This window comes from Lactuca serriola, chromosome 5 (genome assembly GCF_051521515.1).
Source record: "Lactuca serriola cultivar US96UC23 chromosome 5, Lser_US96UC23_V15, whole genome shotgun sequence".
NCBI lineage: Eukaryota > Viridiplantae > Streptophyta > Magnoliopsida > Asterales > Asteraceae > Lactuca > Lactuca serriola.
Window position 1 is genome coordinate 139,562,655 of NC_136412.1, and position 21,450 is coordinate 139,584,104.

Sequence of the window (21,450 nt, forward strand, 5' to 3'; positions counted from 1 at the left end):
CCGAGAGAAAAAGAGAGGAGAAAAGAGAGTGGGTGAGGTAATGGTTGTATGGAAGCATGGAATTTTTGCATGGAAACCCAACAAATAATAGTGAGGTGGCCATGAGAAGTCAACTCTCTCTTTCCTTTATGGTTTGGGCCGAGAATGGAGAGGGGAAAAGAAAAGGATTGGGCCTTGTATGCTTAAGCCCATTTCATGGTTATGTTAGATGATTTTTGGCCCAATAAAAATCAAAGAATGATTTTTATGACCTATTAGGGCTAATTTAATTTTGTTGTGACCCAATAAGACCCATTAAAGATAACCTAGTTCATTTTAGGCTTATAAGGCCCAAAATATTAAGTTTCATGTATATGGGTCCAATTAGGGTCCATTTGAGGGTTCTAGGTTCAAGATAGTTAAATTGGGAACTTATTGATCCATTAGGCCCAATAAAGAAATCCTAGCCCAAAATGGCCTTAAACTGGGATTTCAAGGGTTCTCCAATTCTTTGTTGACTATTTGATGTGCTTGAATAAGGTGTTTGATTGAAGTTTGTTGTCATTGAATAAGCATCATACATGCTTTCACATTGTTGGTTCACATTTATTTTCATTGTTTAATGTTTACAAGGCATCAAAAATTTCTAGTTGTGACATTTTTAGTTTGGACAAAGACCAAAACTGCAAGTAAATTAGTTTAAAGGACCACCAACCTAAAAAATTGAAAGTTTGACTTCAGAAAAATGCATAGTACAAAGACCATTTTTGTAATTTTGTCTATTATAATAAATAAATATCCATATTAAAATAGAAATGTATGCATTTTGAGTATTAGTAATTTAGCATGCCAAGCCTATCTTCGACAACCTTGGACTATGTATTTATTGAGTCACAACATGGTGTTTTACCGAAGCCTTTAGCATAATGTTTTTGTGATGGTTACAATGATAGTAGTTAAATAGTTCTTTATCACAATTACTATATCAAACTTGTACAATATTCTCCGATGAGACTTTTGTTGCTAGACTTGTACAATATTTGTATGTTTGCTACTAATTGATTCATTATAATTACGTCGAATGCAGATTCATTATAATTGCGTCGAATGCATTAGAGCTTCTTAATATCAAACTTGTACAATATTCTCTGGTGAGACTTTTGTTGCTAAACTTGTACAATATTTGTATGTTTGCTACTAATTGATTCATTGTAGTTGCGTCAGCATAGCTTCTTCATAAACTACAACGGATCATGCATAACAATGTTCCATCCCCTAGATTTATGGATGTAGTCTTCAAAAGAATTAACTTTATCATACAAAAAGGCTTAACGGCACAGTTTGTTGCCTGTTTGTCATCTCACTCGTTCTACGATGATAATTAAATTAATGAAATATATTTAATACGAAAAAAAAACACTTAAAAAATCAATTTTCAAGTATACCCGAAAACTTATTAAACATACTCGATACTTGAACTAAATTAAATTCAAATAATCGAATAATCGAATTTTCATACCCAAAACCCAATCTACCTAAATTAAAAATTAATCGATAAGTTATTTTCATCATTTCAAGGGGCCTAGACTAAACAAAAAATGACCATTTATTAGACTTCTTTTAATAATTGTTTTAAAGATTGGAACGGACCAGCCGATTAAACAGGTTTAACCGGGTACCAGGTGTTATCCAGGTTTTTTAAGTCCTCAAAACCGCTTGAACTGAAAAAAACCGACGGTTTAACCTAAAACCGGTCAAAACTGGTATGGTCTAACAGTAAAAAAACAACGGTTCTAAAAATATATATTTATAATTTGTACTGAGTGAAGATTAAAAGGGACCCACGCTTTAATAGGAGAAGTCCATTCTTCGTATGGTGGGACTGCTTGGACTTCACACGCTTATATAGAACTCTAAAACTCCCCAACTTAAGTTTTTCGTCGATATAGGATTTGTGAACAACTTAAACATAAAACATTTACTCATACATCTCAGTCCTCTCTACATTCAATACACGTAGCTTTTATTTCATTTTATTTATTTATTTATTTATATTTTTTACTTTTCCATTATTTTTGTAACAAACATTTGAATAATAATCACATAAATTATTAAAACATAAAACTTAAAATAGGCGAATGAGCCGGTTTACCCAATTAGGAACAAAAACATGAAATTGCTTGATGGTTCTTGGTTTACAAAAATTGATTAGACTATTAGGTGTGGGCAATATGTTATCACATGTTACCATACCCAAAAGGTGTTATGTCAGCATCCTACTCATACATGGTGTTATAACACCCAAGATGGAAATGGGCAACATTTAATAACATGTGATAATACCAACTATTTTCTATTTTATTTTTTATTTTTTTTATGTTTTTTTTCTATATTTCGAATTTGTTTTATTTATTTATTTATATTTGAAACGTAAAAATAAAATTTTAATAAATCTTAAATTAAAAACAACATAAAAAAATTACAACAAAACACAAACACATTTAAAAACCTAAAAAAACAAAAAAAAAATATGATAAAACCTACATTTTTTGCCCTAAAACTATTCATCTCCATCTTCGTGACCAACATAGATGTAATCCGCCAAGTCTTCACGGAGTTGTTTGTGTTTTCACTGATCTTGAATATCAACCACTCTATGTAAATATTCTGATGTCCCTAGTTAAAATTGCACATGTCTTGGTTCCGTAGGCGAATACGTTGCAATATTTCATCCTTTATCTTCAACAACCATGGTATGCATTATGATACATGCATACATGATATATCGTAGAGCATCTAACTCATAAGGTCTCGCTGCATGTTCAACTATGTGCCATTTTGATTTCAAAACCCCAAAAGCACGTTCAACGTCCTTATGTGCTCCTTCTTGTCGTCTCTTGAAATATTTGTCTCTTGGATCTATTGGGTGTCGAAACGCCTTCACAAACGTGGAATATTGTGGATATATTCCGTCTGTAAGATAATACCCAAACTTATATTCATTTCTATTCACTGTGAAAGGAGCATTCGTGGCTTTTCCTGACAAAAGGTCGTCAAATATTAGTGATTGATCGAGAACGTTGACGTCGTTGTTAGAACCCGCAACCCCGAAAAAAGCATGCCAAATCCATAAATCTTGTGAAGCAACAGCCTCTAATACCAACGAAGGCACTCCATGATGACCGCTCGAATACTGACCTTTCCACGCCACGGGGCAATTTCTCCATTTCCAGTGTGTGCAGTCAATGCTCCCAAGCATACCCGAAAAACCAAGTCTTTCTTCATGCGCCACATATAGTTGTTGCATATCATGCAACGAAGGTTTGCACAAGTATTGGTCACCGAAGGTTTCGACAACACCTCTTGCCAATAAATACAAACTTTCTCGTGCAGTCCTCTCAGACATTCTCATATAATCGTCAACAGAATCGGGCGACTCCCCCATTGCCATAAGTTTAATTGCAGCTACACATTTTTGCAACCCTATGAAGCCTCGTTTGTCTCTAGCATCATATCTCACTTGGAAAAATTCATACCTAATTAAATATTAAACATGTAAAAGTTGTATTTATTTTATCTAAAAGTGACATTTTGTAAATTATAAAAGTTGAGTCAAACGATACATTGCTTCCATAACATTGGCTATCCTTTGAAAAACATTTTTTCGCAAACGAAATCTTCTTTTGAAATCGCTTGGCTGGTAGACATAATTTTCCGCAAAGTAATCGTTAACTAGACGTCTATGCCCTTCCTCGCGATCTCTATTTAACGCCGCACGTCGCGTGAGTAGTGGAGTTGGATCTGGCTGTAGTACGTTATCCATATAATACTAGTAAATCATAGTCACGTACAAATCGTCATCGTCGTTATCATCATTGTACGGATGAGCCGGATCAAGACGATTCATATTTTCGGTTTTGAAATATTGAAAGAATTATGTAGTTGAGAGAGATTTATGTTTTTTGTAGTTAAAAATGATATAAGTTGTATATATTTTATAGTGTAATTTTTTTATTACCGTTTGAAAAAAACGGTCGAAAATTCAACCGTTTCAATTATTTAACATGTTATAGCCGTGATTATGATAACGTATGCTAACATAACGCCTAATAACGGCTACCCGGGGCGGTGTTCCCCCGTTATGGCGCCGTTATGGCGCTGCAACATCAGATAACGCCGGAATGGCGTTGCCCACACCCGAGAGACTTATGCTGATGGTTTCATTATATATATATATATATATATATATATATATATATATATATATATATATATATATATATATATACACACACACACACACACATATCATCCGGTTTTTGGGACCGGTTCGACCGGTTGAACCAATTAAACCATCAATACGGTCCGGTTTTCAAAACATTGCATTTAATAATACTTGATATTAATCATTAAATTTTATATTAAACAAATTAAATAATCGGGAAAACCGCAATAAAGTCCCTATATATTGGCCTCATAATCGATTTAGTCCCTATATAATTTTTTTATTCAATTAAGTCCCAAATACCGGTAATCGTATTCAATTTAACCCTTTGACCTGGTCAACAGGTCATCCAACTTTCGAAAATTACATTTTTGGCTCAAATTTCAAAATTTATTACAAATTTGGTCAAAAATTTACACTTTCAGCCCAGATTTTAAATTTTGTTACAAATTTGGTCCAAAATTTTCCCTTTTTACCCAAATTTTAAAATTTTATTATGAATTCATCCCAACGTTAATTTTTTTTAGAACTTTTTTTCTCAAAAAATTGTTTCAAATATGTTTTTTATTTATATCAAATTTATACACAAAAAACGTATTTTCACATAAAAATCTTATAATTTCTATATAAAAAAAATTTAATAACTTTTTGTATATGAAATATCTAGTTCTAAAACTATATATTTATTAAGTATATAAATATATACAAATCCGTTTTTATAAAAAAAATGTATACAATAACGTATTTTACAAAAAATGTAAACAAACGCCTATCACCTTTATATATATATATATATATATATATATATATATATATATATATATATATATACATATATATATATATATATACATATATATATATATACACACACACACACAAATAGGTGTGTATCTGTATTTGTTTTAAAAAATCATGTTTGTTTATATTTTTTATAAAAACGTGTTTAAATAATTTTTTATACAATACGTGTTTGTACACATTTTATCAGATCGTGTTTGTATACATCTTATAAAAACGTGTTTGAATAATTTTTTTATATAATACGTGTATGTATATATTTTATAAAATTGTGTTTGTATAAATTTTATATAATGTATACAAACACGTATTATATAAAAAATTATTCAAACATGTTTTTATAAAAAAAATATAAACAAGCACGATTTTATAAAAAAAATATAGATAAAATAGGTGTTTGTATACATTTTTTTTGTAAAATACGTTTTTGTATACATTTAAAAAAAAACGATTTGTTTATATTTATATACTTAATAAATATTTATTTTTATAACTAGATATTTCATATACAAAAAGCTTTTAAAAAAAGTTTTTATATAGAAAATATAAGATTTTTAAGTGAAAATATGTTTTTTTTGTATAAATATGATTTTATAAAGAAAAAACATACTAGAAAAAATTCTTTGAGAAAAAAAGTTGTAAGGAAAACTAAAGTTTGGATGAATTCATAATAAAATTCTAAATTTTGGGCAAAAAGGGTTAAGTTTGGAGCAAATTTGTAATAAAGTTTAAAATCTGGGCCAAAAGTGTAAATTTTGAATCAAATTTGTAATAAATTTTGAAATCTGGGTAAAAAATGTAATTTTTTAAAGTTGGATGACCTGTTGACCGGGTCAAAGGGTTAAATTGAATACGATTACCGGTATTTGGAACTTAATTGAATAAAAAAATTATATAGGGACTAAATCGATTATGAGGTCAATATATAGGGATTTTATTATAGTTTTCCTTGAATAATCGGTAAGTAAAACTAGGGCCCATTTTGGAATCGACCATGCCGCTAAACAGATTCCCATACTACCAATTAAAAGATACTCCTCCTTGATCCCCTCATCTGATTGTTTGACTTTGTCTCATTCCTTCCGTCAACAATACCCAATATCACAACCTCAAACGCTTCTCTAACTTCACTTCTGATTCACAATTCATAAACACAAAAAAATGGCAAGCTGCCCTCCCTTCGATTTCTCCGGCAAGTATTACCAAACTTCCGGCGACGCCTGTTTGCGGCAGAGCAATTTCTTTGGCGGGAAAGCCGTCCTTAATCAAGGTGTTGGGTACTCTGTTATTCTCGGATTTGGTGCCTTCTTTGCTTTCTTCACCTCATTCCTGGTAAGTACTACTCCCTCTGCATCTTGTACAACCATTACTTGCACGTTTTTGACATTTTGTGGGCGCAGGTTTGGGTGGAGAAACGTTACGTCGGAGCTCGCCACACGTCGGAGTGGTTCAACACTGCCGGAAGAAACGTCAAAACTGGACTCATAGCAAGTGTTATTGTATCTCAGGTAAGATTTTTGGAGGTTCTTGTGTGTTCAGTTTGATCGGAACTGTAGATTGACTGAACTCCGATCAGTTGACTCCTCCGAACCCAAAGTAAAAGTCAAACTTAACTAGTGGACTTTATATTTTGGTTTTATTGCAATTTGCAAGTAAAATTAAATTACTTTAATAGAAGGAAAATAAACAGTAAAAGCAGACACGTGCACGATCGGGTTTTGGGAGAGTGGACAAAATTACCAAAAATATTTATAGATAATTATTATATTTATATTTATTATTTACTATAAATGCTTTAGTAGGATGTATTTTTTTTTAAATGAAAATCAAATATCCTTATATCTTTTATTTTTATTTATATGGCTATTTATTGAATCATACAAATGTTAAAGTCAAAAGAGATTGATTAAAATAAAATATTAAATTTCACATGTTATTAGCTTTTATGAATAGAAAAATAAATAGAAACAAAAGATAAAATAATATATATATATATATATATATATATATATATATATATATATATATATATATAAAATCAACTGTAATTTATTTATTTGTTAATTTTCTTTTATTTTTTTTTTCTTATTAGGAAGTTATATAGTAAAAATCTGTAGAGTTACTATATAATACTTAATATTCTTTGATTACGACATTATATTTAAAAAGTTCTATCCAATCATACCAATGTCAACTTGCTTGCATTTAGAAAATATTGGTAAAATTAGATATCTAGTTGAAAGATGACAAGCTTAAGATTTGGGATAAAAAAAAAAATAGATATAGATTCTACAAAATGCAACTTTATATTTTAGCATTTAATCCTAGTTTTTATTTATGATCTAACACAAAGATGTATTGAAAGTGGACTTGGGCTGCTACGATATTACAAAGTTCAAACGTTGCTTGGGAGTACGGAGTCAGCGGTCCATTCTGGTACGCCAGTGGTGCCACCATCCAGGTTCTAGTCCCACCGCACATTTCTAATTACATCTATCACGCTTTATATCTTGTACTCGATGCATAAAAAGTTGTACCTTTACTTAAAACAGGTACTCTTGTTTGGTGTCATGGCTATAGAGATCAAAAGAAAGGCTGCTCATGCTCATACAGTTTGTGAAATTGTCAAAGCTCGGTATGTTTTCCTTACATGATATCTTAAGTAGTATTTATTGTTTAACATGACAGTCTAAAAACAAAGGATTGAAAGGATTCATTATATGTTTGATATAAAAAAAAACTGTTTGTTTTGCTAATAGAAACATGGGATATCTTTTTTTTTTCATTCCATTATGAAGTAGAATGAAAAAGTGAAATATACCCAATTTTTATTTGGTTGAATTGCAAAAATAGCAAGGTAGTTATCTTAATTTACCAATATAAGGTAATATACTTTTTTTTTTACCAATAATAGTAATATACTACATTCAGGCCCGTCCCAGAGGGTAGACGATAATGACGACCGTCCAGGGGCCATGTTTTAAGGAGGCCTAAAAAATTTATAGACTTTATTATATATAAATGCGTACAATTAAGTTTTTTCCAATTATCGAGTTAATATAAAAAAGTTGATCAAAATTTTTTGTATTTAAGGGCCTTTTTTTTCTCTATTGCCCAGGACCCAAAATATGTTTGGAACGACCCTAAATACATTTATTTACCCGTAACAAGCAGCGTTTATGCTGAAAAGTCTCATTATTTTGAAATTTTTTTTATAAAGTCAGTAAATGTTTTTTTTTTAACAAAAAAAGTCCTATTATTTTGGGAAAATCGTATAATATATCATTTCCTGTTAAAATAAAAAAAAACACTTTTTCGTTAATTTGGACAATATGCTAAAAAATCGGGACTTTTCTATTAAAATAAAAAATTAGGACTTTATCAAAAAATTTCCCAAAATAATTAAACTTTTCCGCATAAAACCCATAACAACATACTTCAATTCCAATATGGAACACAAAATAGCAACCAACATACATTTACTTTACACACGTACCGACAATTCTTTACTCATAATAGTGACATACTTATTTTTTTTACCAATAAATATAATTGCAATACATATTAAACAAAGTACATTTCCCATATCGGTAGAAAATGTATGTATGTTGGTATTAAGGAAAAAATAAAGTACATTGGTATTATCAGTAAAGAAATATGATTGCATTGCTATCATGGGTAAAAACTAATGTACATTGTCCGTATTGGTAGCCAGAGTAATGCACATTGTTAACCTTCACAATTTCCTTATTTATATATGTAATTTTTAATTACAAAAATCTTTCTTCAAAATTTCATGGTTTGGATTAAATTGTAGTTCTTTTTTCATAAAGAAGAAGAAGGTAATATAGTTTTATTATAATCTAATTTAGTTCTAATAGTTTTTTTATCATGTTTAATTTGTTTTCATTTGTCTTTATCAGATGGGGAACGGCTGCACATGTCGTGTTTTTAGTTTTTTGTTTCATGACAAATATCATTGTAACCGCGATGCTGCTGCTTGGCGGCTCTGCGGTGGTCAATGCACTCACCGGAGTCAACATTTATGCCGCCAGTTTTTTAATTCCTCTTGGTGTAATCGTATATACACTGGCCGGAGGATTGAAGGCCACTTTCTTGGCTAGCTATATACATTCTGTCATAGGTAATCTTACATGCTTCTCTATTTGTTTGACTTTTTCATGTCAAACTTGTCATGTTTTTTTTCAAAATCAATAGCTGTCAAAATTTGCAATAGCAAAAATTTTCCATTTGTTTTATGTTATTTTGTTAGTAAAAAGTTCTTGAAAGTAATTTTAAAAAATGAAAGGCAGTCATATTGACCTTTAACAGTCAAACTAGAGATTCATATTTAGGTAAAGTACTAAATGCATGAAATAATGGTGTACTTTCATTTTATTGATTATTATAGCACCTTTAACTTTTAGAGCATTGCACTTTAAGTTTTTTTTCCCATTAAGATATTATACTTTGGAAAAACTGCCCAATTGTAGCAACAAAAAAGAATTTGTTTAGAATGACATTGTTGTAAATGGATAGATTTTTCAAACTACAATTTTGTAATAGGAAGCAAGGTGCTCTAATAAACCTATATATGAAAGTATGTTGTATATCTTTGCACTTAACCCTTTACGTAGAAAGATTTGTATCGACTTAATGATTAGTTTTTGATATACGACCTGATTTTTGTGTATTTCTTTGCTTTTGTTAACAGTCCATGTGGTGTTAGTCATTTTTGTATTCTTGGTCTACACGGCAAGCAGTGAGCTAGGTAGCCCAAGCGTTGTGTATCAACGTCTAATGGAGGTCTCAAGCCGATCTAGAACATGTCAAGAACCTCTCACACACAATGGGCAAGCTTGTGGCCCTGTCTCCGGGAACTACAACGGATCTTACCTAACAATGTTGAGCTCCGGTGGGTTCGTTTTCGGTATAATCAACATTGTTGGTAATTTCGGCACAGTTTTTGTTGACAATGTAAGTTCTAATTATCAAATCAAGGTCATAAGACCCTCTTTGTTAAACGCATGACATGACCATGAGACAAAAATTGCAATATTTTGTCACACCCAAAAAGGTGAATTTACATTCAGTTCAGTCCAGTCCAATCCCAGTTCAGTGGTCCTATCCCGTAACAACCTTGTTTGTTACATGGGACGACACATGCCATGAAGGGATTAGATTTGACTAGACGAGGCTCAAAAAACTTTCTACGGCTATTTTCAATGGTAAAAATAAGAAGGGCATTTACGTCTTTTTCATAGATGAGAGACCATGAGCGAGTCACCATCCAACGTTGTTCCATCTTTTTTCGTGTAACAAAAATTGCAATCTTTTTGTGATTAATTTCAATGTCAGTCGCAGTCCAATGCACACCAAACACAGTCGAGTGTGCTTGTGTAACAAAACCTAACAAAACAAGTTTTGATTATAAAATGTTTGTTTTTACTTTTTATATTTAGGGATATTGGGTGAGTGCCATTGCAGCTAGACCACAATCAACTCACAAAGGCTACCTTTTAGGTGGGCTTGTATGGTTCGCTGTTCCATTTTCTTTAGCAACAGCACTTGGTTTAGGAGCTCTAGCCCTTGACCTTCCGTTGACCGCTAGTGAAGCGAGCCGAGGGCTTGTGCCTCCTGCTACAGCTATTGCGTTGATGGGAAAAGGAGGATCTGTTCTCCTTCTCACCATGCTTTTCATGTAAGTTAAAAACTTCAGCCAACTTTTTTTTTTTTTTTTTTTTTTTTAAATGAAGGAACAGTTGAGGAAGTGGAAAGAAATAAATGAGGAAAAATAATTCTTTTTGCATTGGTCAAAAGAAACATCAAATATTAATCATGTTTTGATTCAATAAAAGGGAAAATGCAAAAAATAGTGAAATACTTCCATGCAATTATTTATTATAGCATCCTATTTTTATTTCTTTCTATTACAACATTCTACTTTAATTTTTTTTCTTATTAATGTGATGTGCTTTTAAAATCTACCAAATTTTAACATTTTATTTTCCTTTTTTTATTAGGACAATGTACTTCGAAAATCTACACATTTATAGCAATGAAAACTCTACACATTTATACAACTGAGTAGATTTTTCAAAGTACAGTGTTGTAATAAGAAATGAAACAAGGATGCTAAAACAAACAAAGAAATAAAATTACATTGTTGTTTTGTTCATTTAACCCAAAATATAAAGGGATAATGACATGAAAACCCTTAAGTTTGCAAGTTTTTGTCGGTTTTTTGCATAGTCGTATTATCTGTCCATTAATGCCTCAAATTTGCAACTTTTTTTTTTTTTTTTTTTTTTTTTAATTTTACCATATGGTTTATTAAAGCCCTTACGTTTGACAGAAATGTTCGGTTTTACCTTTTTTTCTAGTTCATAAAAGCCCTTAAGTTTGGTTTTCTAGTTCATAAGAGCCTTTAAGTTTGACATAAATTTTCAGTTTTACCACATAAATTTGCAAAAAGAGTAAAACTGAAAAAAATAAATAAATAAATAAATAAAAACAATCAAATTTGAACTTTGGGTAAAAATGACAAAACTTGCAAACCTAAGGGTTTTTATCCAAATATAAATCATATAATTTCATTTCTAATTAGTTATGCTAGAAAATGATTTATTAATGGTCAATTTACACTCATTTAGACAATAGACAGTTGATACTTTTATTTATACAACACTTGCTCCATATAAACATCATTTTATCTGTTAATCGGAAACACAGAACAAACACTTTAAGGGCCTGTTTCTTTTTTTCCCTTCGCACCGATAAATGATGTTTGTGAGGATGAATTATTGTACCGACTATATATGCACAAATACCGTTTTGTTTTTCACCGAAATTACCATTCTACCCTTTGTCTCGAATTAACGTAAACGACTCACATTCTTCATCAAACTACTCCGTAGGGCCGTAACCTCCGCGGGTTCTTCCGAATTAATCGCGGTTTCATCCCTTTGCACCTACGACATCTACCGTACATACATCAACCCCGACGCAACCGGGAAGCAAATCCTAAAAGTTTCACGCGCAGTCGTCTTCTCATTCGGATGTTTCATGGGAATATTAGCAGTCATACTTAACAAAGTCGGTGTGTCCCTCGGTTGGATGTACCTAGCCATGGGCGTCTTCATCGGGTCCGCAGTTATGCCCTTAGCCTTCATGCTCCTATGGAGAAAAGCCAATGCATTTGGTGCCATTTTAGGGACCATTTCCGGGTGTCTTTTAGGTATCATTACTTGGTTAGTGGTTGCTAGGGTTGAATACGGGCGAGTCAATCTTGATACAACCGGAAGAAATGCGCCGATGCTTGTTGGGAATTTAGTCTCGATTCTTACGGGTGGGGCCGTTCATGCGGCTTGTAGTTTCTTGAAGCCACAAGATTATGATTGGGAGTCCACGAGGCAGATAACGGTTGTTGAGAAGGAAAAGAGTGGGATTGCAGTTGATGAGTATAAGGAGGAGAAGTTGATTGCTGCGAAGAGATGGATTATAAAATGGGGTGTCGGGTTTACGTTTGTGATTGTCATATTATGGCCCGTTTTGTCACTTCCCGCTAGTAAGTTTACTTTTTCACTATTTTGGTTGTCTCAATTAAATAAGTTGTACGTGTTATTTTGTTCATGCTTGCAAGCAGTAAGGATGTGAGAATCTATATATGAGGTATGAGTTTTAAGCGTAGGAATATTAATAATAATAATCATAATAATTATTCTTATTACTATTTTTAATACTAAGGATGCAAGAAATAGCAATTTACTTTCATATATTTTCATTTCATTTTACCACAACATTGTATTTCCATTTTTTTCCTTATTAAAGGATTACACCTTAAAATATCTACCCAATTAAGGCTATAATTGGGTGTATTTTTGAAATACAATGTTGTGGTAGAAATATATGGAAGTAGATTCTATAATAAACAAATAAATGAAGGTGTGATCATATTTCTTGCATTTTACCCTTATTACTATCACACCTTCCTTGTTGTAATACCCTTTTTTTTCATTTGAAGCTATTTTTTGACTTATATTTGTTACTTTATGTAGAGGACTTCAGCAAAGGATATTTCACTTTCTGGGCAATTGTGGCGATAGCATGGGGTACAATTGGGTCAGCTGTGATCATAGTTCTACCATTGGCGGAAAGCTGGAGAACAATTCAAAATGTAATGATTGGAATGTTCACAAATGATAGACTTGTAGAGAAGATTGAAGAACTAAATCTAAAGCTGGAAACCATAATCAAAGCTGTACCTGATGCTGAGAGGATTTACCAGATCGAAAAGGGAAAGATCAAGAAGAATGAAACATCACAGTTAGTGTAAAACAGCCAATTGGGTAAAGTTCTTGACCTGATTCCGATAAGTAGATGGAATCAAGGGCTATTTGTCTGCTTCAGCATAACATGGCTCTTTCGTTTTACTTCAGATCAAGTAAATAAGAACATTAAAGAGAAGTGAAACGTAATCAAGCAAAGAAATGGATTCTTGTATATTTGTTTTCTTTTTTTGGATGGGGAAAAAGTACAAAATTGTCCAATTGATCATCCATCGACTAGTTTGTTTAATGTGCTTACAACCAGGCAACAATGTAGGAACAGATGTGACACGATCAATTTTCAAATTCTGATGGTTATGATTCGAAATTGTAGATTGAAGAATTAACCTAATGAAAAACATGTTAATTGGGATTTCCATAACTGAGAAGGAACAAGTAATAAATGAAGCGAAAATCTAGGTTTTTGCAGGTGGAGATCGAATTTTACTTGTTGACGACAAGACAGACGGCAAGTTTCTGTCAACGGAGTAGAGAGAAGCATCGCCGGCGAAGAGAGAACTGCTGGCGGAGAAGCGGATTGATGAGCGGTTCCGTGTATGGCGTTTTTTTTTTTAGACAAAACTTCAAAAATGGTCCCTGTGGTTTTCAGAAATATCAAGTTTAGTCTCTAAGTTCAAAAAACCTCACAGATGGTCCCTGTGGTTTCAAAACTTTTAACAAATGGTCATTTTCGCTAACTCTGTTAACTTTTGACCGTTAAGTGAAGGGTATTTCAGTCATTTCACAACCATAGGGACCATTTATGAAGTTTTGCCTTAATTTTTTTAAAAAAAGAAAAATACATATAATTATTTAATATTAAAGGGTCTCTCTCTCTCTCTCTCTCTCTCTCTCTCTCTCTCTCTTCCATTTTCTTTTTCAATTGACTGCAACACACTCGTGTCTAAGAAGCTCCATCTGAACGCCCCTGTTGCTGCTACTTTTCTGTTGACAATTATTGTCGGAGACGAGGCAAAAGGACTGAGGAAGGCTCACCGGAAAAAGAATACATCCCCACTACTTTACCTCCTTAACTTCGTTGGAGCTCAACCCCAAACACCCCACCTCAATCGTTGTTGTTGCAGCTGCTCCAATTCCCTTCCGAATCATTGCTATCGGTGACAAGGAAGAAACCACGATGAGGCTCGTCGGGGAGCAGCCTCACCACCTCCTCCGATCGTTCATCGCATCTCCCCCCTTCGCACATTTCCTCACCGGAGTTGCAGGCGCAGCTTACCCATTTCCCTCGGATCTTCCTTCCTTCCTTCTCCTTCGCAGGTTAATGCTTAAGCAGCCCTTGCTGCTTCAGATCTTATTCCTCCTTCATCAGTCTGATTGAGCACCTGTGACACTCCCTTTGATTGGTGGTTGCAGCTGCCTCCCTCCCATGTGTGTTTTGATGTCGGATCGGGAAAAGTAACAGTGAAAGAGGGCTCGTCGGAGATCGACGCCACCCCTCCTCACGATTGCCAGCCAGTGTCGGAGACTCCAATCGTCCGCCTCGCTCGTTTCTTTCCTTCCTGATCAGATGAAGGAGAAGACTAAGAATCAAAGATCATTTTCCCCCATTTATAGTTATTGATAATCAGCCTCTTGTTTTGCTCTTTGTGATTGATTGCCACCACCGAACCACCATCGAACTATCGTTCGTTCTCTTACCTTTCTGATGAAGAAGACGACCCTTGTTTCATTTATCAGAATTGTCAAAATGGTCCCTATGGTTGTGAAATTACTGAAATACCCTTCACTTAACGGTCAAAAGTTAACGGAGTTAGCGAAAAGGACCATTTGTTAAAAGTTTTGAAACCACAGGGACCATCTGTGAGGTTTTTTGAACTTAGGGACTAAACTTGATATTTTTGAAAACCACAGGTACCATTTTGAAGTTTTGTCTTTTTTTTAAGAGTAAATTATATTTTTACTCCCTGATTTTAGCTAATATTTTTTATTTTGCTTCCTAAAACAATCCTTTTGCAATTGTTGCCCTTATTTTTTTTTTCTTCTAACATTTTTAGTCCCCAAGTGAAGTAAAGTGACTAAATTTCTTGATGGCTTACTGGATACTGGTGTTGACCTCTCCATACGGGAGGTTTAATGGTTTCAACTTTCAATTAGAGTTGGTCATGAGAGGGTATGTGACATACGTGGATGTCTTAGTATATTATCTAAGGGGAATATGACTTATTAAGGTAATTAACTTTTCGGTATGTTCACATCTGTGTAACTATCTTTTTTTTTGTACATATCTAGGTAACAAACTTTTTGGAAGTGTTCACATATGACCATTATGACCTGCTATAGCAGGTTAAATCCTAGATGTGAACGTTTTCAACAAGTTCGTTACTTAGATGTGTACAAAAAAAATAGTTACCAAATATGAACAAAACGAAAAGTAAAATTTAAATTACACGAATGGTCCCTGTGGTTTGGGAGAATTTGTGTTTTTGGTCCATAACTTATTTTTTTTAACTTAGATGGTCCGTACTGTTTATTTTTGTTGCGCGTTTGGTCCTTGTCTTACCTAAAAAGACTATTGTGCCATTATTAATTTATTTTTTAATTAATTTTCTTATTTATGTATTTATTTTTTACATATTTAAAAAATTAATAGACCACACATATTTATATCTCCTCGGATGATCCATACTGTTTATTTTTAATTTATTTATTTTTTTAACTCGGATGATCCTTACTGTTTATTTTTGTTACGCGTTTGGTCCCTGTCTTACCTAAAAATACTATTTTTCCCTTATTAATTTTTTTAAATTAATTTTCTTATTTATGTATTTATTTTTTATAAAAAAATTAATATACCCCACATATATGTATCTCCTCACCGTAAACCTAAAACCATATTTGAGAAATTTAATTTGGGTCTTACCGGTCACCATCTCATCTCTCATCCTCTTCATCTTCTATTTCTTTTCCATCATTAGTAACATCGACGTCTTCACCATCCTTCTTTTTTTGGTACTTCAACTCTGGCGAACCAACACCATAACCTATTGTCTCTTCATCTTTAGTGGGTTGTGGTGTTGATTCGACGGAGTTGAAGGGCCGAAAAAAGAAGTGATGATGAAGACGTCGATATCACTAAAAATGGAAAATAAATAGAAGTTGAGAAGGATGAAAGATGGGATCGTGATGAGATACAGATATGTAGGGTCTACTAATTTTTCTTAAATATATAAAGCATAAGTACATAAACAAGAAAATTAATTAAAAAAAATAATAAGGGCATAATATTCTTTTTAGGTAAGACAGAGACCAAGTTCGTAACAAAATTAAACAGTAGATACCATCCGAGTTAAAAAAATAAATTAATTAAAAAAATAAGCAGTAGGGATCATCTGGGAGATACAAATATGTGTGGTCTATTAATTTTTTTTAAATATGTAAAAAAATAAATACATAAATAAGAAAATTAAATAAAAAATAAATTAATAAGGGCATCATAGTCTTTCTAGGTAAGACAGAGACCAAACATGCAATAAAAATAAACAATAGGGACCATCCAAGTTAAAAAAATAAGTTGGGGACCAAAAACACAAATTCCCTCAAACCATAGGGACCATTCGTGTAATTTAATTTTTACTTTTCATTTTGTTCATATTTGGGTATCTATTTTTTTGTACACATCTAGGTAACAAACTTGTTGAAAGCGTTCACATCTAGGATTTAACCTGCTATAGCAGGTCATAGTGGTCATATGTGAACACTTCCAACAAGTTTGTTACCTATATGTGTACGAAAAAAAGATAATTACCCAGATGTAAACATACCGAAAAGTTAATTACCTTAATAAGTCATATTCCCATTACCCAAGGGGTGAGCCTTTTCGATATCCTTACAAAGCATGGAGCCACATTGAATGGCCATGAAACCATTTAGATAATTTTAATAAATATTTTTTTATTTATTTTAATTACATTATTGTTATATTACATTCGGCCTCACCAACCACCCCTTCTAATCAGCCCTTTACATGCCCCTATGGAAAATGCTGGCCACTTTCCTTTATAAGAAAACAGCTAGATCTTTTTATTTACTTTAACTAGCTCACTCCACCCTCACTCATCATCAAAGTATTTACTTTACCTATTCGTTCTTCACTTCTTTCATTTCTTTTAGTAACATTTACCATTATTGAATGAACTTTTTCTATTAATGGTTTGACCCATCTCATATTTCCATTTAAGTCTAAGATTGAATAAATGTGTATTTCCTTTGCAAGGGATCGCGAATACCTTTCATTTTTGGAGAAGTTATAGAAAATTTGTTAAATCAGTAGAGTTTGAAAATCCTTTTTCTATTCAGAAACCCTTAAAAAAACTATAGTCATGGGATAACCTTGTAGGTTAGTCGTCATTAGATGCTTCTAAGCAAAAGTATGATTATTCCATTGATCATCTATAATTATGTAAAAGTTTAACACATATTATATCTACAAATGAAATGTTGGTTTTCATTATCTATGCATGTGGAAATTCGATGCCTAACACCACATGCAATGAAAATAAGAGGTTCTTTTTTTAGAACAAGTGAATCTCAATACATAGTCTTTTAACCATTTTCATGGTTCTAAGATGGTACATGTTTCAAGAAGACAAATATGTAGATGCTAATTATTATTCATAAGATACTAGTGCTCCTTAAGATGTTGATAACACATCATGTATGTCTTAATAGACTTAAAAGGATGATAATGTAATTTCATAGCGTGATGGGTTGTTGGAATATGGTGCTCTCAGTTACAACAATTGGTAATAGTACTATCAAGAGTAGGTTTCTTTTGGCCTACACACAAGGAAATAAATAAGTAACTAATAACATAAGAAAATTATAGGGATTTGATTTGTTAATTAGTTAAGTATTTAGTTAATTGAATGAAATATGGTAATCTAGATAGTTCTACATAAAGGAATTGGAAAGTCAGATAATTACCAAAGATATGGATAATTGTCTTGTAACTGGTTATTTATCCTTTTAGTATTGAAATACTTCCCTATTAATAGAGGGGTCCTAGGCTAGATTTAGTAGTCTATGAAGGATGAAATGTCTCAAGCAAAACCCTAGTGTTCGGTACAACCTTTTAATTCTCAAAGCCCTAAAATGCAGCCTCCTACCCGGTCTGTAGGCCTTATTCCAACTTTCTGGTTTGCAATGTTGAGTGTGTTCATGCTTCGGGTGTTGTTGGATGTTTTCGGCCTACTTCGTGGGTACGACTACAAGAGGAGCTCTATGTTGGGATCTTAACACTCATTATCTGATCAATACCTACAAAGGTTTCAATAGCTACAAAGGTATGTATTTTAAGTTTCCCTCTTGTTTATTTAAGTTGCATAAGATTGGTAGAACTTAGATCCACGACCAATGTATAAGGATTATGTTTAGTTGCTTTCGTTGTGCGTCTTCGAGACCCTTTTAATTTCCCCATAACCCAACAGTGGTATCAGATCCGACCGTTCTCGTCTATTCCACATAAGGTTTCAATACTTTTGTGTTTAATTGAGTTTGTATGTTTAGATATGATCTAGTTTTTGAATTTTAAATTAGTTTTAAATGTTTTAGATATTGTCCGAAAAAATCGTTAGGTTTAGAAATTATTTTCTTCTACACGATGCGTAGAGATCGAAAAAGTAAACCCTAAATTTTATCTGTTGAAATCTCATGAATTGCTTAGTATGCGGCGCGTAAGCCTACCTATGTGGCGTGTAGTCTTTGTTCCATAAAAATGTTATCTGGAGCTTATCTGTGTGCCTCGATTTTAGCACATGAAAACTTGTCAATTTTACTAAAGTTGGAAATCATAAGCTAATTGGTTTAGCTAGTTCATTAAATGTTTACTTAATTGATTAAAAGTCAAAGAATAGATCTTGTTGATTGAATGCTTGTTAATTTAATTATTGACTTGTGGCCTCGCATGTCAAAATAGAATTAAAAGACATATAATCTAAATAGTTTAAATTTTCATATATATATATATATATATATATATATATATATATAACATGAAAGTACGACACATTGTGTTCTCGAATGTTTAAACACATTATCAGTCTTACCATGACTAGACTGACCTATTCTTACGCCATAAGGAAGGTTTCAGGAGCTCTCTTCGATTTCAAATGAGGTTGGATTTTAAAAGCATTAGTGCTTGCCAACCTCACCATCTTCTTGCATTGATAAATGGATTTACTGAAAGGGTTTTATAGGACGATGTGTCATGTTAAAAGTATTAACTTAAAGTATTAAAAAAACCATTTTAAAAAGAATGAAAACAAAAGTCTTATTTTTTACACCTTGTAGTATGTTCTATTGGTGTTACATGTGTGGCTTACTTGCGCGTCAATGAGAGAATATAGTCGTAACAGGATATGATCATCGCAAATCTCAAGAGCTACTTGATCCAAATATCATTATGTCTTTTCATGGTTGATTTACTAAACATAAATCATACGTTACCCATGCAACACACATGTCACACCCCCGAACCAGACGGCGGAAACGCCCGGGGGCTTGAGTGACTTCATTCTTGTAGTATCATCACAGTGTATATAACTGAAACAAAACATCATCATCATCACACATGCAATATTACAACTATCATTGTTTACATCAAGTATTGTATTTCAATGTTACATGCCAAAATATCCAACGTAAGGTGATAACAAAACACAACAAAATATCCAAGTATTCTTGCTGACCAACTTGCTCGCCGATTTCCTGAGAATACAAGTTAATTTGAAAACGTTCAACATATATAATGCTGGTAAGTTCAAAAGCATGTTTGAGAAAAGTGTTTTGTATTACTCTGTAAACACCAGAAAATCTGATATTTTCTAAAAAACGGTTTGAAATGTTTTTGTCCGATCTTGTATTAATGCATGTGTGTTAATGTTCCTGAGTGAATGAAGTGAATGATCCCAGACAACCCGATGTTGTCTGTTTATAAAACATTGTGTCGCACCCCAAAACCGGAACGACGGAAACGTTCGGGGGTGGAGGACGTCATGTCAAGTATCACGAGATATGTATATGGTAAGCAAGTAATGAACAACCATTTCATTTAGAAAGAAAGTGTTTACAATATAAGTGTTCACAAAACATAGAAGTCATAAACAAATAACAAAACAAGACTTGAAGCTATAATGCTCCATCTTCTAAAGTCACAGCACGAGCACCTGTCTAATAGTCTCCTGAGAATACAAGTTATTTGAAAGAGTTGATCAGTAATTAAGCTGGTGAGTTCATAAGATTTTAGTGATGTGAGTAAGCTGTAAAATGTGGAAAAAGTATATGTAAAAGTGATGTAAGTTGTAAGTTCTGTTTTGAAATGATCGCTTGTTCCTCTAGAAAATCCTATATTTCCTACTTTAATGGAAGTTAAGTAAAATGACACTACAAGCCTTTCTATGCGTACTAAGTGGGTACAAGTTATATATACTTGGAGTAAACAAACAATCAATTGTGCGCATCTGTCCTCAACTTACAACCGAACGGGGTACAGTGAGTAAGGCGGATAGCACACATTCCATTGGTTGTCAGATCGTTGTCATATGTAACCATGGTGTATTCACTTGTTACTCATGGAGTTATTTGTAATGGTTCCTTTATATCTAATGGAGAGTTCCTTTTAAGAAAACCTATATTTCTTATAATAAAATATTGACTATGGTGATTACTTTTATAATAGATTTGTTTATACTGCTATATATAATTTGATATCGGGTAGACAGTAGATTGGGTGACCTCGGTGTAAGCCCACATCCAACGGGAACAGGACATACAGCGAAGAGCACACATCCTACTAGCTGTCGGATACTAGTTGTAACAACCCGATATTTCAACTCTTTGTAATGACCTAAAAAGTCAAGTATTGTAACCATCTTGGGGTAATAAAATTTACTTTGATAATAAAATGCCCAAAAAGTATCTATTTAAATTCCTATTATGTGTAATATCATTAAACCGGGATCATACTTAAAGAGAATGCTCAAATCCGGCTTCGTATATTGAAATTAAGATTTTTCCAAGTTCGGCTTAGCAGCAGACAGCTAAAAACTCGAATTGGAGATCGAATGACTTTTGGCCGGAATGACCTAAACGAGAATCGAA

The 21,450-nt window shown here is 32.8% G+C and overlaps 1 protein-coding gene and 1 long non-coding RNA gene across 2 annotated transcripts; one reads left to right on the plus strand and one right to left on the minus strand.

Annotated features, from left to right (window-relative positions):
* The first annotated feature begins 6,049 nt into the window (after nucleotides 1-6,049).
* On the plus strand, nucleotides 6,050-13,714 carry DUR3 (urea-proton symporter DEGRADATION OF UREA 3 (DUR3)). Its single transcript, XM_079000983.1, has 9 exons — nucleotides 6,050-6,337; nucleotides 6,406-6,513; nucleotides 7,371-7,466; nucleotides 7,558-7,640; nucleotides 8,929-9,149; nucleotides 9,720-9,982; nucleotides 10,468-10,706; nucleotides 11,923-12,572; nucleotides 13,063-13,714. Exons 1-9 carry the CDS (start codon nucleotides 6,167-6,169, stop codon nucleotides 13,338-13,340), a joined length of 2,109 nt encoding a protein of 702 aa, XP_078857109.1. The 5' UTR covers nucleotides 6,050-6,166; the 3' UTR covers nucleotides 13,341-13,714.
* LOC145053028 (uncharacterized) lies at nucleotides 8,570-13,406 on the minus strand. Its single transcript, XR_013684324.1, has 2 exons — nucleotides 13,270-13,406; nucleotides 8,570-13,162 (listed from the first exon to the last, which is right to left on the minus strand). It is a non-coding gene; the product is annotated as an uncharacterized LOC145053028 (long non-coding RNA).
* Nucleotides 13,715-21,450: the final 7,736 nt, after the last annotated feature.

Coding starts and splice junctions, on each gene's coding strand:
- DUR3 (XM_079000983.1), top strand. CDS start 6,167: ATGGCAAGCTGCCCTCCCTTCGATTTCTCCGGCAAGTATTACCAAACT. Junction 7,467..7,557: donor CCAGTGGTGCCACCATCCAG/GTTCTAGTCCCA, acceptor TACTTAAAACAG/GTACTCTTGTTTGGTGTCAT. Junction 10,707..11,922: donor CTTCTCACCATGCTTTTCAT/GTAAGTTAAAAA, acceptor ACTACTCCGTAG/GGCCGTAACCTCCGCGGGTT.